The 13,557-nt window shown below is 38.5% G+C and overlaps 1 protein-coding gene across 2 annotated transcripts in view; it reads right to left on the bottom strand.

Moving 5' to 3' along the window:
- BCKDHB (branched chain keto acid dehydrogenase E1 subunit beta) overlaps positions 1 to 13,557 on the bottom strand; it is a 199,847-nt gene that overhangs the window by 90,584 nt on the left and 95,706 nt on the right. For both annotated transcript variants that reach the window (XM_073675617.1, XM_073675616.1), the window contains exon 8: positions 12,133 to 12,243. In XM_073675617.1, coding sequence (XP_073531718.1) covers positions 12,133 to 12,243 — 111 coding nt within the window. The remainder of the gene's footprint in view (positions 1 to 12,132; positions 12,244 to 13,557) is intronic.

Raw genomic sequence — 13,557 nt, 5'->3', positions numbered from 1 at the left:
TGAGTAGCATTGTTACAGACTGTAAATCTAGTCTTTTTAACCAAAAGGTATAGTCCTAAATTAATCTGTATCGGAGTTTTCTTGAGGACCATGCCCAGCTGGATAAAAAATACTATATATTTATATACGAGGAAGAGGAGACTGTACCTCAGGAACAGAGTGGACAGAAGCAAAAAAATTAAACAACGCCAGATTCAGGAGAACAGCGGCATTTACATCACATAAAAAAATAAAAGACATATTTATGGCAAGTGACGTCTTTAAATGTATATTTGCTGAAACCTATTAAATCCACGCGCATCATGCACACATCTGTTTTTGTCACGTATCGATCAGACTTTGATCAGTTTTTGATCAGAGTGCGGTCTGAGCGTCAGTTTTTCTTCTATGTGGAGAAAAAAAAAAATTTTCTCCACATTATCCTATACGACAGTCCGTGAAAATGCAGTTGATTTTTTCTTGGACCCATAGACTTGCATTGCAGATTTTGATCCGACCCTTGGATGAAAATTGGACATGTCTATGCGATTTTCCTGAGACTGCTCAGTCCTTGAAAAATCAAGGACATGTGAATAGGCCCATACACTATAGCAGGTATAAGCACTGTCTATGAAAACCATGGATAGCTCTTGTACACAAGATCGTACAAAGCCAAATAAACGCCCCATGAATCCCACAGCGCTTTACAAACATTGACATTATTGTCCCCATTGAGGCTCAAATTTTAAAATTCCCTATCAGTATGTCTTTAGAGTGTCAGAGTAAACTGGAGTACCTTGAGGAAACCCAAGCAAATAAGGGGAGAATGTACAAACTCCATACAGATGTTGTCCTTTGTGAGATTTGAACCCAAGACCCCAGTGCTGCAAGGGTACAGTCTGATTTATTTTTCACAGACCCATTGACTTGCATTGCAGATTTTGATCTGATTCTTGGATCAAAATCGGACATGTCTCTGATATTTTTTGCGGACCACCCGTTCCGAGGAAGAAAATCGAAAGTGTAAACAGCCACATAGACAATCAAAGCTAAGAGTGTTATCCGTGAAAATAATGGATAGCACTCGTACACAAAAATTGGACATTTGAATTAGGTCTTATATGTGAATAAGCTGTTCTGAACTATGGGCCGGACACAGATCTCCCTGAGAATCAGCCTCCAGAGCTTATTTTAAATGAAAGGTGGAGTTACCAGTGTGAGACATGTAACTAACACAGAACTGGAGAAATTAACTTTGTCTTCTGACAAACACATTAGCAGCTGCAGCGGTCACAGCTCTGCTGTATTGCAACCCTGTCTGCCTGTGAGATGGAAGCTGAAACACAAAGGAACCTGCTGATGTGTCAGGTATAATCACACACAGCACTGCAGTGAGATCAGGAGAGCAGAGAGCGGCCATTACACATCACATCGGTAACATTCACTTTTATTATAGATAAGCTCTGCAAACAGATTGTCATGCAGATCAGTGTCCGGCCCATAGATCTTAACACCTCATTTACATATAAAAATGTGTGGATTTCCCTCGGAAATAATACATTAGATCGCAGATATCAATGTATCATTTTATTAAGCTACCTATGACCTGCATGCCCATATAGATAGCATAGGAAAGTTGACCCTACTGACAGACTCCCTTTAAAGGGTGACCATACTTTCAAATAACTTTCCAGAATTCCCATTAAGTGATATAAGAGCTTACAAGTGAGATATAATCTCCAGCCACCCACAGTTATGTACTTTTTTTCTTTTTTACGCATGTCACCTAAGCGCCCTAATATTTCCAAATAAAGTATGTCAGATCCTGAGAAAAACGCTACCAAGAAAAATATCTGGCTTGGAGGTTTCCTGTGATCACTGCCAGGACACTCGGGCTATAAACCAATATTGACTTTGTTTAATTACCTATGTGCAAACTAAAAAAATAAAATAAATAAAATTTGAGCCATTACCAGTCAAATAGATTCACTTCATTTTTATACAATATATTGACTCCTATGTACGGATTTATTAAGACGTACATGTTTCTGTCTTGTTAATTAGAACAATACCTTACTGGTCCAAAACAATTATTTAGAGCGCCAAACCTGAACCGGTATCCATACAAGTCAGTATAAGTACAAGTGGAGCGGCAGAAATAATACAGACTTTGCTTTTCTTTTAATTGCACAATGAAAGTGTCAGGCTTTGTTTGCTGTACTTTTCTAGTGCGGATGGGAAGGAATAAATAGAGCAAGTTCTGCCTAAAGTAGTAATTTTACAAGTTTGTTTTAGCCTACACTGACTGCAGCGGCCACATAAAACGATGTGGCTCTGCATTTTGGTTTATGTATTTTGGTAATGTGAATGGGGAAAATGCTAAAAATGGATATATACTTTCCAATTGAAGCTGTTAGACTGCCTGTGCCTGCCCACTCGGGCGATGAACCTGGCATTGGTTACTGTAGAGCGAAGACAGTATAGCAGTATTTAACACCATAATGAGATCACCAGGAATAGGAGAAGATAAAATCAAAGCCAAAAGCTCGGCAGAAATCTCCGATATCATCATAGAGGAGCAGTAATAACTGAATAATGAATTTCTGCATGGTCTAATATGCTTTGGGTTTCCACACTGGGGTCATATCCTAGAAAAAACAACATCTACGTAGGGTCTGTATAAACTCTCGCATTTGCATCGGTTTACTCCAGTTTCCCTGGCATTTCTAAAGCATTATCAGCTAATTCACTTTTCCTTAAACTGGATCTAGTGTACATGTACACATAAGGAGGAGAAATTAGATAGTGAGCCCCAATTGGGACACTGAGTGATCACCTCCATATTTGCTTTAAATATATGTAATGAAGAAGCATAAAAAAAAAAAAAAAAAAGTCAAGATCACGGTTTGCTGTTAATAAATAAAAACATTCTTTACATGCAGAGTCATAAAACTCAACCTTTACTTGGTATCCACATCTCTGCTGTGAACAGAAATGCTCTACACTGAAACTAATTTTTTTAGGGGGTTTCACAAATGGACGCAATACCATGTGGTGGCACTAGTAAGAAAGGATACTATGTGGGAGGGCACTAAGGTAGCTTTCTACTGTGCAAAGGTAAAAAGTGGGCATCACGCTGTGAGTGTTCACTAATGGTGCATAATACTATGGGGGGAGCACTAAGAGGAGCATTATATGGTGCAGGGGGCACAAGGGATCATATATATTATGTGAGGTTCACCAGTGGGCATAGAACTGTGTAGCACTAAAAGTTAAAAATACTGTTAGGGGCACAAATGGGACTTTATACTGCGTGGGGATGGGGGGGGGGCAGAAAAGGAGCACTGATGAGGCATCTTACTGTGTGTGGTACAACTTTGGGGACATCATATTGTGTAGACACACTGAAGGAACATACTGTGTGGTGGCATTGTACTTTGGGGACACAAAGGGATCACCATACGGTGTGGGAGCAATGAAGGGGCATCATACTTTGTTGGGGCACAAAATTGGCTTTGCACTTTCTGAGGGCACTAAGGTGGTGTTGTACTGTTCTTGGAAAACTAGGGGACACCATACAGTGTGTGTAGGTAACTAAGGGTGTACCACTACTGTGTGGGGCCTCTATGTGGACATAATTACTGTGAATGGGCATCAAAGAGGCATAATCATTGTTTTTGGTGGCACTATTACGGTGTGCCACACAAGGGGAGCATTATGAAAGTGTTTTGGAGACAAAAGGGACAATAGCGCTATGTGCTGCTTTGTTTGCCAAGGTCATTTCAAGAAGTGACTGTAGAGTAACATGACAAACCTAATGATCCTCGGCACTTCTAAGGAATCCTAATTGTATGTCTAGGCTTTGTTGCATATATTATTAAGAACTGAAAGATCACATTATAAATATAGCATGACCAGTCTGTTCTTGTATTGCATATCACATTAGTCTACATGCCCTATAGGCACGTGCAGCTCGTTGGAATGTACATCTTCAGGTTCTGTAGGCCGACTCTTAAAACCCCATAGAACAAAATACAACATGTACCTTTGACTTGATATTTGCAGATGCTCCATGAGATCACAATCATATTTATTGTGAAATGTCAAAATTACAAACAATTGTATCAATGCATCAAATAAAAACAAAAAGATAGCAAGACCTCAGGACATTGTAACAGAGGGATTAAAGGGATTAAAGGGAACGGGTCATCAGAATATAACCTATTGTTAAAACTATTTTTTTAAGCATAATAATAATTTTAAAAAAAGTGCTTTTTTAATATGATCTATATGAAAGGAAAAAAATTCCTTGATAATTTCACACTAACCACTAAGCTCAATACTAAACACAAACGTCTAGTTCTGTACAGGATGGTCAGGCAGATATAGGCGGCAATAGACTTCGTCTGACTCACTGTCTTGTACAGTTTTATGGACGTGATTGATCTGGACAAGGGTCATTATGGAGGAAACATTGGCTACTTCCAATTCTGAATGGTGGATTCTGTATATAGAGGTGTTATCTGTCATTGTATGATAATGAAACTGCTGAAAAAGTTCTGTACGAACACATAGCTTTGCACTAGACTCACACTATGTTTGCATGTGGTGTTTTTGCAGTATTTTTTTGCAGCGTTTTTTCTGCAGTACCGGCATTTCAGAAATCTCATGCATCTCTGAATTGTCTTTAAAAATCAGCAGCATGTCAATGTTTCAGCATTTTCTTCACCCATTGCTAAACTGCAGAAACGGTGCATAACATTTGTGCAGCTTTTTTTTGACGAATAAAACTAACTTTTTATTTTTTTTTTAACATGTACAGTGGACAAATCATACATGTAGTTCATCTAAAAAAAAAAATAGCAAAAAACGCATATATCTGCTGTGTTTATATGAGTTTTTACTGCCAAGGTGAGTGTTTTGGCTGCAGAAATAAACTCTGCAAAAACGCCAGGTGTGAACATAGCCTAAAGCTCCTCCACCATTCAGATGACCTGAAAAGGCCATATCCAGGTAATTGCAGAGGCTTTGACTGAAATGGTAGTCCCAAAAAAAAAAAAAACCCAGTATGCAACATGTTAAAACAAGCACACAGTCTGTTCAAGAAAAAAGTTCTGGCTTTCAAAAAAATGAGGACAAACCATTTTTATTATTTTTTAAAAGATTTGTTTTAAAAACAATAACCAAAAAAACTGTACAGATTTGGAATTGATATAATGGCAGCAGAATAAAAATGAAACCAGAGCAGCAATGGGAGAAATGTCTTTTTCCCCCTCACTCTGTCAGTTTCAGGGATTAATTAGTAATTCATCAATTTAGAAAAAGTTTTCTTGCATGCTAAAATATATTGCTCCCTACAGGTGATAATAGGAAAATATTGGATTATTGTGATCTAAACAAGAGACTAGAAAGCTTTTTAACAGGGAGAACGTTAAAGGGGTTGTCCAGCACTCGGGCAGCCCCTTCTTAAATACTATATTCCCCCTTGTAAAAACGTGGATTTCTCTGGAATAATACGTCGGATCTCAGATATTAAAGGTATCATATGATTCAGCTTCCTATGACTTACATGCCATTATAGATGGTTTAGGAGGGGTGGTACTACTGACCGGTTCCTTTTAAGGCTCATTCCGCCAGGACCTCGGTCAGTCACTAATACTGGGGACCCAAATTCTATGATGCGATTTGACTCTGAAATCAGATGAGACTCACCCATTCAAGTCCATGGCGGCAAGAAAAAAATTGGATGTCATCATACAACATCTGATTTTTACAGATGCATTGCAATTCTGAAACATAGGAAATGGTAAATGGTCCTGTAAATGATTGATAGATGCTGCTGTAAAAAACGGATCGTATACAGACTGCACATGGATGACAAGCGAGAAAGACATCGTCCCACTTTTCTGGATGACAATGGGACTGATTTTTTTTTTTTTTATACGCTAGTGCGACCATAATTGTGATCACAAACCGAAGCCCTAAATACAATGTGATTATAGCTTAATATACACACTATGACAATTTATATATGTTTATTGGATTTTTCTAATTATATATGTATATATTTGCCATTTTCATTATGTGGGCATTCCCTTCTATTTGGTATTATAGGAGCCCCCTTCTATATGGGGGCTCCTATTTATATGCCAGTTTAAGTTCTAAGTATTACCTATGAATAAGGACTAGTACTGGTCCAAAACACGTTAGGTTCATATGTATCAACTTTGTTGCATGGCTTATTTTTATGATTTTTAGTGGAGTTATTTCAATAAATTTGACTTTTATAGTCACATGAATTATTTTTCTGGTGCTGGAATCCAATATCCTTATCTCCATTCCCCACCTTTTGCAACGTACTACCAGGACTGCCAACCTGGAGGGTCCCGTGCACCGACCGTATGGCGATATCATTAACTGTGCAGCGGTAAGCTGAATTTTCCTCTTTTAACTGTGATGACAAACAGAAGCCCTAAATACAAAGTGATTATAGCCTAATATACAAAACTATGACAATTTGCACTCTTAGCTAAAATCTAAGGAATTGGGACTTTATGTTTAGAGCATATGGATTTGTAAGAAACGACGATACATCCCGCTCAGACACACGTCTTCTATTAAATGAAGAACCACTATAAAAAATGAAAAAAAATGGATAATCCCATCATAATTTTCAATTCGTATTCTTTCATTACAATGCTACAAAGAAAATTAACAAATGATATCCACTTTTCCATTCATAAACAGCTGATCACAGGGGTCTCTGAACAAAGACCACCCCCCTGTTGGATAGTTTTTCTTTTCTATGTGCTCATATTATTACCAAATTTTCTTTTCGCACGTCACTCCATTTTAATAGTAGTACACATGCTACTTTTTAGAATTCACTATATTAGGATCACTATAAAAAAAATAATACAATTATATAATAAATATTATAAATACAATGAAATTTTATTCCATGGGGGACACGAGGTACTTAACTATCTAATGTAACACATTAAAAAGAGGATGCTTTATTTTCGGTGCACATCATATGCTTTAAACTGGTACTAAAATATTCTTTCATGCGAAATTTTATTGAAATCGAAATCTGCGAGAAAAAAAAAGCATCATGCGAATTGTAGTTAGTAGTTCCATTGGGTAGGACAGAAAATCGTTCATTTTCCTTTCCCACCCATGTAGCATATAGTTTCTTGTCACAGAAAAGAGGATTCCTGCTCCATTTTCTAGCTAGAATTATTATATATATTAACTAACTGCTGAACCTTATTAACAGGCAAGAACCTTGTAGTACGCAACCCACTATCATCACAAAGCACCTAATAAATTCTCATATATTAGCTGGTAAAGTGTTTCACTAATCAGAAAAGCAGGTCCCAGCCAACGTCAGCTATTAATCTCATAATAAAGGAGTACAAAGGAAGAAGGGATGTCTGCTAATACTACGACAAAAAGAAACAAAGAAGGAAACGGAAAACACTGGCTCATAGGAAGAAGAAACCTAAAAAGTAGATTTGTAATTATGTGGACAGTGGCTAGGAAAGAAAAACACAATAAAATCACTGGCTATTCTGCAGAACAGGGAAAAATATACTAGGCAGAAAATATTGTACCCAATCTAAACAAGTAACAGCCAGTGTTTTATGGCTTTCTTAGACGCTTTCCAGATGGGTTACTGAAGGAGAGAAATGAGGAACAAAAATCAAAGAAAAACACATTGACTGGAGCAAGCAGTAACATATGAGAAAGGAACGAGTCCAAACTCATGGCACATGTAATCTACTGATGGAACCTGCAAGTTTTGGCATGCAGGGAGGGGAGGGTACAATTTTTTATTTAATTTATTTTTATTTATTTATTTATTTATTTGTTTTTTTTAAATCATTTTGACAATAGCTGGATTTTGTTGAAGGGGTATAAATAGCAGATAAATATCATAAATTGATGGCCCACTGGTCCTAATAATGTTGTGCAAAGCAATAAGTGGAAATATTAACACATAACTTTTAATAGGTCCTCTAAAATAATAAACCTGGTCATAGACAAAAAGACTGACACTATAAGGCTGTGTGCCCACTATGCGTTTTTTAAGCAATTCCGCTGCAGAAACGCTTAAAAAACGCATGGTAGAAGGCCTGCAATGTTCCCCAATGATAATCCGCATGTGCTGTGCACATGCTGCGGAAATTTCCGCTGCGGATTATCATTGCGGAAAAAAACGCAGCACTACCAATTATTTTGCGTAATTGTGGCGTTTTCACCGCCATGGAATCGCTTAATATCCGCATGACTACATGTACACATGCGGATATTAAGCGATTCAATGTGCGGATGGTACCTGGGTCTGGACAAGAGGAGACTCTCCTCCAGACCTGGGTACTCTAGTACTTGTAAAAAAAAAAAAAAGAATTAAAATAAAAAAATACATTATACTTACCTTCTGATGGCTCCCGGTCTTTTCTCAGCTGCGCCTGGTCTCTTGTACGGCTCGCGATGGTCTAAAAGGACCTGCCATGACGTCATTTAGTCTTTTTTTCAACTATTAACTTGGTCACACTATATAAATCCATGCCGTTTGCATGGATTTATTTAGTGTGACCAAGTTGTCAAGCACTTTCCAAGTGATGCTAAAATCGCCTGGAAAGCGCTTTACAACCCGCATGCAGAAATGCATGTGAAGAACGCTTCACTTCTGCGTGTCCCTGGCAGGAAAATGCATGTACAATCCGCATGTACAATCCGCATGTACAATCTGCATGCTTTTTTTCTGCCAGGGAGATGCAGAAATGCTCAGGAAAAAATCCAGAGCATTTCTGCATTGTGGGCACATAGCCTAACCATAGAACAAAACTAACAAACAGACATGTGACAAAAATAAAGCACACCAATATCCAATGAATGCAATAAAAACATGCATACACCCCCTGCTATTGTCCAACATAATAAATCCAGTTGCTCTTTTGTCTATGACCAGGCTTATTATATTAGATGACCTATAAGGGTACGTGCCCACGATTAGGAATAGCAGCGTTTTGGAAGCAGTTCACCTGCACTACAGCCAAGACGTTGCGTTCTGCTTCACAAGCACAATGGATGGGATTTATAGAAATCCCATGCCCACTGTGCTTCTATTTGACGCTGCGTATACTCACTTGCGGCGCGGGTTTACGAGCCGCAACATGAACACATGCGGATTTAACTGCGTGATTGAACACAGCGTTCTATGTGCAGTGAATATACGCTGCTTCCAAAATGCTGCGATTTCCTGATTGTGAGCACATACCCTTAAAGCTATGTTCACACTAGGCATTTTTTTAATGCAAATTTTCAGCTGCGTTTTGCAGTACCAGCAAAGTCTAGGAGATTTCAGAAATCTCATGCACACACCTTGGTTTTTGTGTCATCAGTATTTTGTGCTTTGCATGCTGCCAATGTCTTAGGTAAACTATTCCTGAACAATTCACCTCCCCCTACTGTTACATTTGAAATTCTGGTTACTATGGTTTCACATATGTCTTGAATTGCTGACCTGTGTTCATGCTTCTGTGGTGGGATCCTGAAATACGCACCAAAACCTATGTTTTTGACGCAGTTTCTTTCCTGCCAAGACATCAGGTTTAGCTGCAGAAACAAAATTGCTGAAAAAACGCCTAGTGTGAACATAGCCTAAAGGTTACATTTTAATATTCAAAACTATTGCTTTTCACAACATTTTGTTGAAGGGGTTTTCTAACTATTAAAAATTTGATGTGAGGCATTGTAGAACATATAAAAAATAAGCCTATGAAAATACAGATCTTCACAATGGGGCGGTCATCCATAGGGAAAACATATCCTGGACAGTCACAGGACACGGATTCCTGCATTATCATGTTGTTTCTATGAATGATTGAAGATAATGGTATTCATTTAACTGGATCTAGGGTCAATCAAAACTGGTACAAAGAAAAATGGTGTACTTGAAGAAACTACCAACCAGGCTGCTACTTTCAGCTTTCAAAGAGCCTCTGGAAAACGAAAAAATGTGTTTATTTAGTTGCCACGGGCAACTTCTACAACTTTCCCCATACATTAGTTGTGTTAAATTTCCATCTATGTTGATGAAGATCATTGGGCGTTTATGAGAGTTTCTGTGATCAACCCCCAACATTAGACCTGCAGCATTCATTGCCATGGGATTGGAGTTTGCCTTGCCCTCAGAGACACACATATATAAAATATATATACCTTATATAAAATATATTATATATGTATATTAGAATGTGGAGCTTCAGGCAGCTTACAGCTAAGTGAAAGACTACTGCATAAAGAAAGCCTTCAAAACACAGCGCAAGCCTGGCCTTCCCAGGTCACTGCTTGTCAAGTACAAGAAGCCCTGTTAGGGAAGCAAAGAAGTCCCAGATTCCACCACACTGCTGCCATCTTCCTTTGTGTGTGACTGTGCCTGTAGGACTCTAGAAAACAAAATGAATGTTTCAAAGGAGAGTCAAGCCATGCCCTGCACTTTATGGATGTTTTCCATTGGATCCATGAGGCTGAGACTATTCAGGTAGCTTGGCAACTTATGAACTGTTTTAAGGACTCTTTGTAGCTTGCCAGAAAACGTGTGGCAAGCTCAACTGTCCAAGACTGCAATAGGCACTAAAAAAGGGCATACCATTATGCTGAACAAGATTGATACCCTGCTCCTTCCTCCTCCTTGCCTGTGGTGGCTATCCATAAATAAAGCTATGAGCCAGTGATAACCATCAGTTTCTCTGTCATAGATGTAATGGTAAAATGGGACCAAAATCCATAAAGCCATCTCTTAAGAGGTGACATGACACCCTCATAATTGAGGGTTGAAGAAAGTCAAAACCTGAAGGAAAAAAGAGCTGGCACTCTAACACTCCACAGGACCCCTGTTAAGTTATTAACTCCTGCTCAGAATAGGTAATTAAAAGTAGGTTATCTGCTGGAGAAAAGACATGACGTCTGGATCCAGAGAATCCATGAGGCTGGGAGGTGACAATTTTAAACCTTCTGAGAAAACTCAGAAAGGAATTTTACCAGACACTCTCACTTCAAAGTCCAGTTATGAATATTGGGTATTTTTGTGACAGGGATAGGTCCTATAGTTATGGGAGACATAGTTTGGCATCACGAGCCCGGGACAAATGCAATGCATGTAATTACATTGCAGTGAGACCTGCAGTCAGTCCTGAATTAATATTAGACTGATAGATGACAGTATATATGCCATGTTTCCCATCTATGGAAAGCTAAAATCATGATGGGAATTATGGCATTAATATTTCCCGCCTGGGACATCCAGGTGAACAGGTAACCTGAAAATTGTGAATCTCGTAATTTTTAGGGACCTAGCTACATCTCATTGACCAGCCCCCATATAAGCTCACCAAGGTGAGTTATATGGGAGTGCCTTATTTAATAAATACAGATACTGAATTATAATCCTAGTCAGTCCCGGAAGATATAGTTCGCTGTAGCTCTTTACCGTTTTCAAAGGAGAGCTTCCCTCCGCTAAGATCTGCGTCATTTCCATGACATCAGATCTAGCACTTTTCTTTTGTTATCCCTTTTTATTTCATGTAATTGTATATACTGTATTGTTTGTCCCCTTTTATATATTTTTTAAAAACACTGCCTACTTTTCGGATTAAATATATAAAGTGTAAAGACGGGTGTGCAATCGGCCTGTAAAAACGATTGGTGGTGACAGCTAGTTTTTCTTGGGTTATTGCGGAGCTTGATAGTGACGCCAAGCCTGTGGAAAAAAGAATTGATTAAAGCGCTTTTCTCTGCAATCAGACCTCTACTATGGGCCATACAGGTAAGTATAGATTAACTTTTCTATACCCTGTATGGCCATAGTAGAGTTCTGATATCACCCAGGGGGGTGACAGATTCCCTTTAAGTGGTTTATTGATCTCATGAACCACCAATTTAAATGAACAGTATGAGTAAAAGAAATCCATTGCTTCATGTACAATTGAGCTTAATAATACACAGACTTCTCGTTGAATTAGTGAAAAAATCTAGCTCTTCATACTTTTAAATGACATTTTTCTTTTAAGACATATTAAATACTTCCTGCCCATTTTCAAGTAACTGATTACTCCAATGTTCTCATGATGTCATATCGCTTACCTTACAGACTGTTTCAATATCCCATGGCAAAATAGTTCTTAAGTCGATCACTTCACAGGATAAGCCAAGTTTTTCTTGGGCCATAGATGCAACTTCACGAAGAACATGAACCTAAAAAAGAACATTCGGCTACATGTCAGCAAAAACAAGTAAATCACATAAAAATGAAAGGTTAACAAGTGCCAAAATCATAGCAGAGGTAAATGAAATCCAGAGAAGCGGAAGGTAACAAGCATCCAATTTGCTTATTACAGAGACATATGTATCATAGTTTGACATTTTCATATCCAGTGAAATATTTAATCATATTTTAGCTCATGAGCTTAACCATTTTGTTGAGACTTTTTACCTTCTACAGTATCTTAATTTAGGAAATCTTACTTTGCACTAATAAATATATATAGTAGCAAAGCCAGGTAGGACAGGATTAAATCCCAACTCTGCAGGGTTTGATTAGAGGCACCTGCATAGCTTTTTACTAGAAGCAGGAGGTAGGTCACTTGTGCAGTGTGTAGATTTTGCTGGGGGTTGCAGACTAAACGGAGCCAGGTGAAGAGCCAGGATTGCAGCACGGGTGAATGACGGTGGTCTGTGTCTGGCAGGAGAGGTGAGAAGACCTCTTGATGATTGTCTCTCTAACAAAACTTGAGAGACAGAAGGACATTTATCTGAACGGGTGAGCCCGCATGTGCCTGTATATGGACTGTTTATTTTGTTCCTTTATGCCGGAGAACGGCTGTTTGTTTTCCTTTCTGCTGGAAGTTTATGCACTTCAATAAACCTCCCCGTTTGACCCAGAAATTACGTGCCTGTGTGAATGCTACCAGCTGCCTAAAAATGAGTAAATCCCTACAATTGGTGGATTTACCTCAAGTCTCTGTATACTGTGCATGGGAGACATCATAGCAACTAGTCTCCACCCACTAGTTCAGATACAACTGAAAAGTTATAATGAAACATGGGGGGGGGGGGGGGGGGGCGACGACTGTTGAAAATTCAAGGTACAAGTCAGCTGGAGGATGGATGTAACCAATTTATTCTTATAAATAGGAGCTAATCTGTAGTACCCGGCAGCAGTCAATCAACAGTGTATAAAGCTGTAGTGTTCGACTTCATAAATTATTTTCATCCGGCCTCTGCCAGAGGTGGTAAAAGCTGATAGGTGGGGGGTGTCGGATGTCAGACCCACCACCAATGTTATAATCAATTATTCCAAGGTCATCGATACACAATACTGGACAACCTTTTTATTGATAAATATAGCAAAAACACAGAAGAACATATACTACTTACAAAACGTTAGGAATATTTGGCTTTCGGGCAAAATGTATGGAAAACTTAAAAAGTTCATACTACAGTGATATTTAAAGTAGGGCATTTAAGTAGAGCAGCAATGGTGATTTCCTCATCTCAAACAATTTATTG

The sequence above is a fragment of the Phyllobates terribilis genome, unplaced genomic scaffold, assembly GCF_046119375.1.
Source record: "Phyllobates terribilis strain yellow unplaced genomic scaffold, ASM4611937v1 Scaffold_3__8_contigs__length_932513732, whole genome shotgun sequence".
Taxonomy (NCBI): Eukaryota; Metazoa; Chordata; class Amphibia; order Anura; family Dendrobatidae; genus Phyllobates; species Phyllobates terribilis.
The sequence above is the reverse complement of the archived record's forward strand: the minus strand, read 5'-3'. Positions and strand labels throughout refer to the sequence as shown.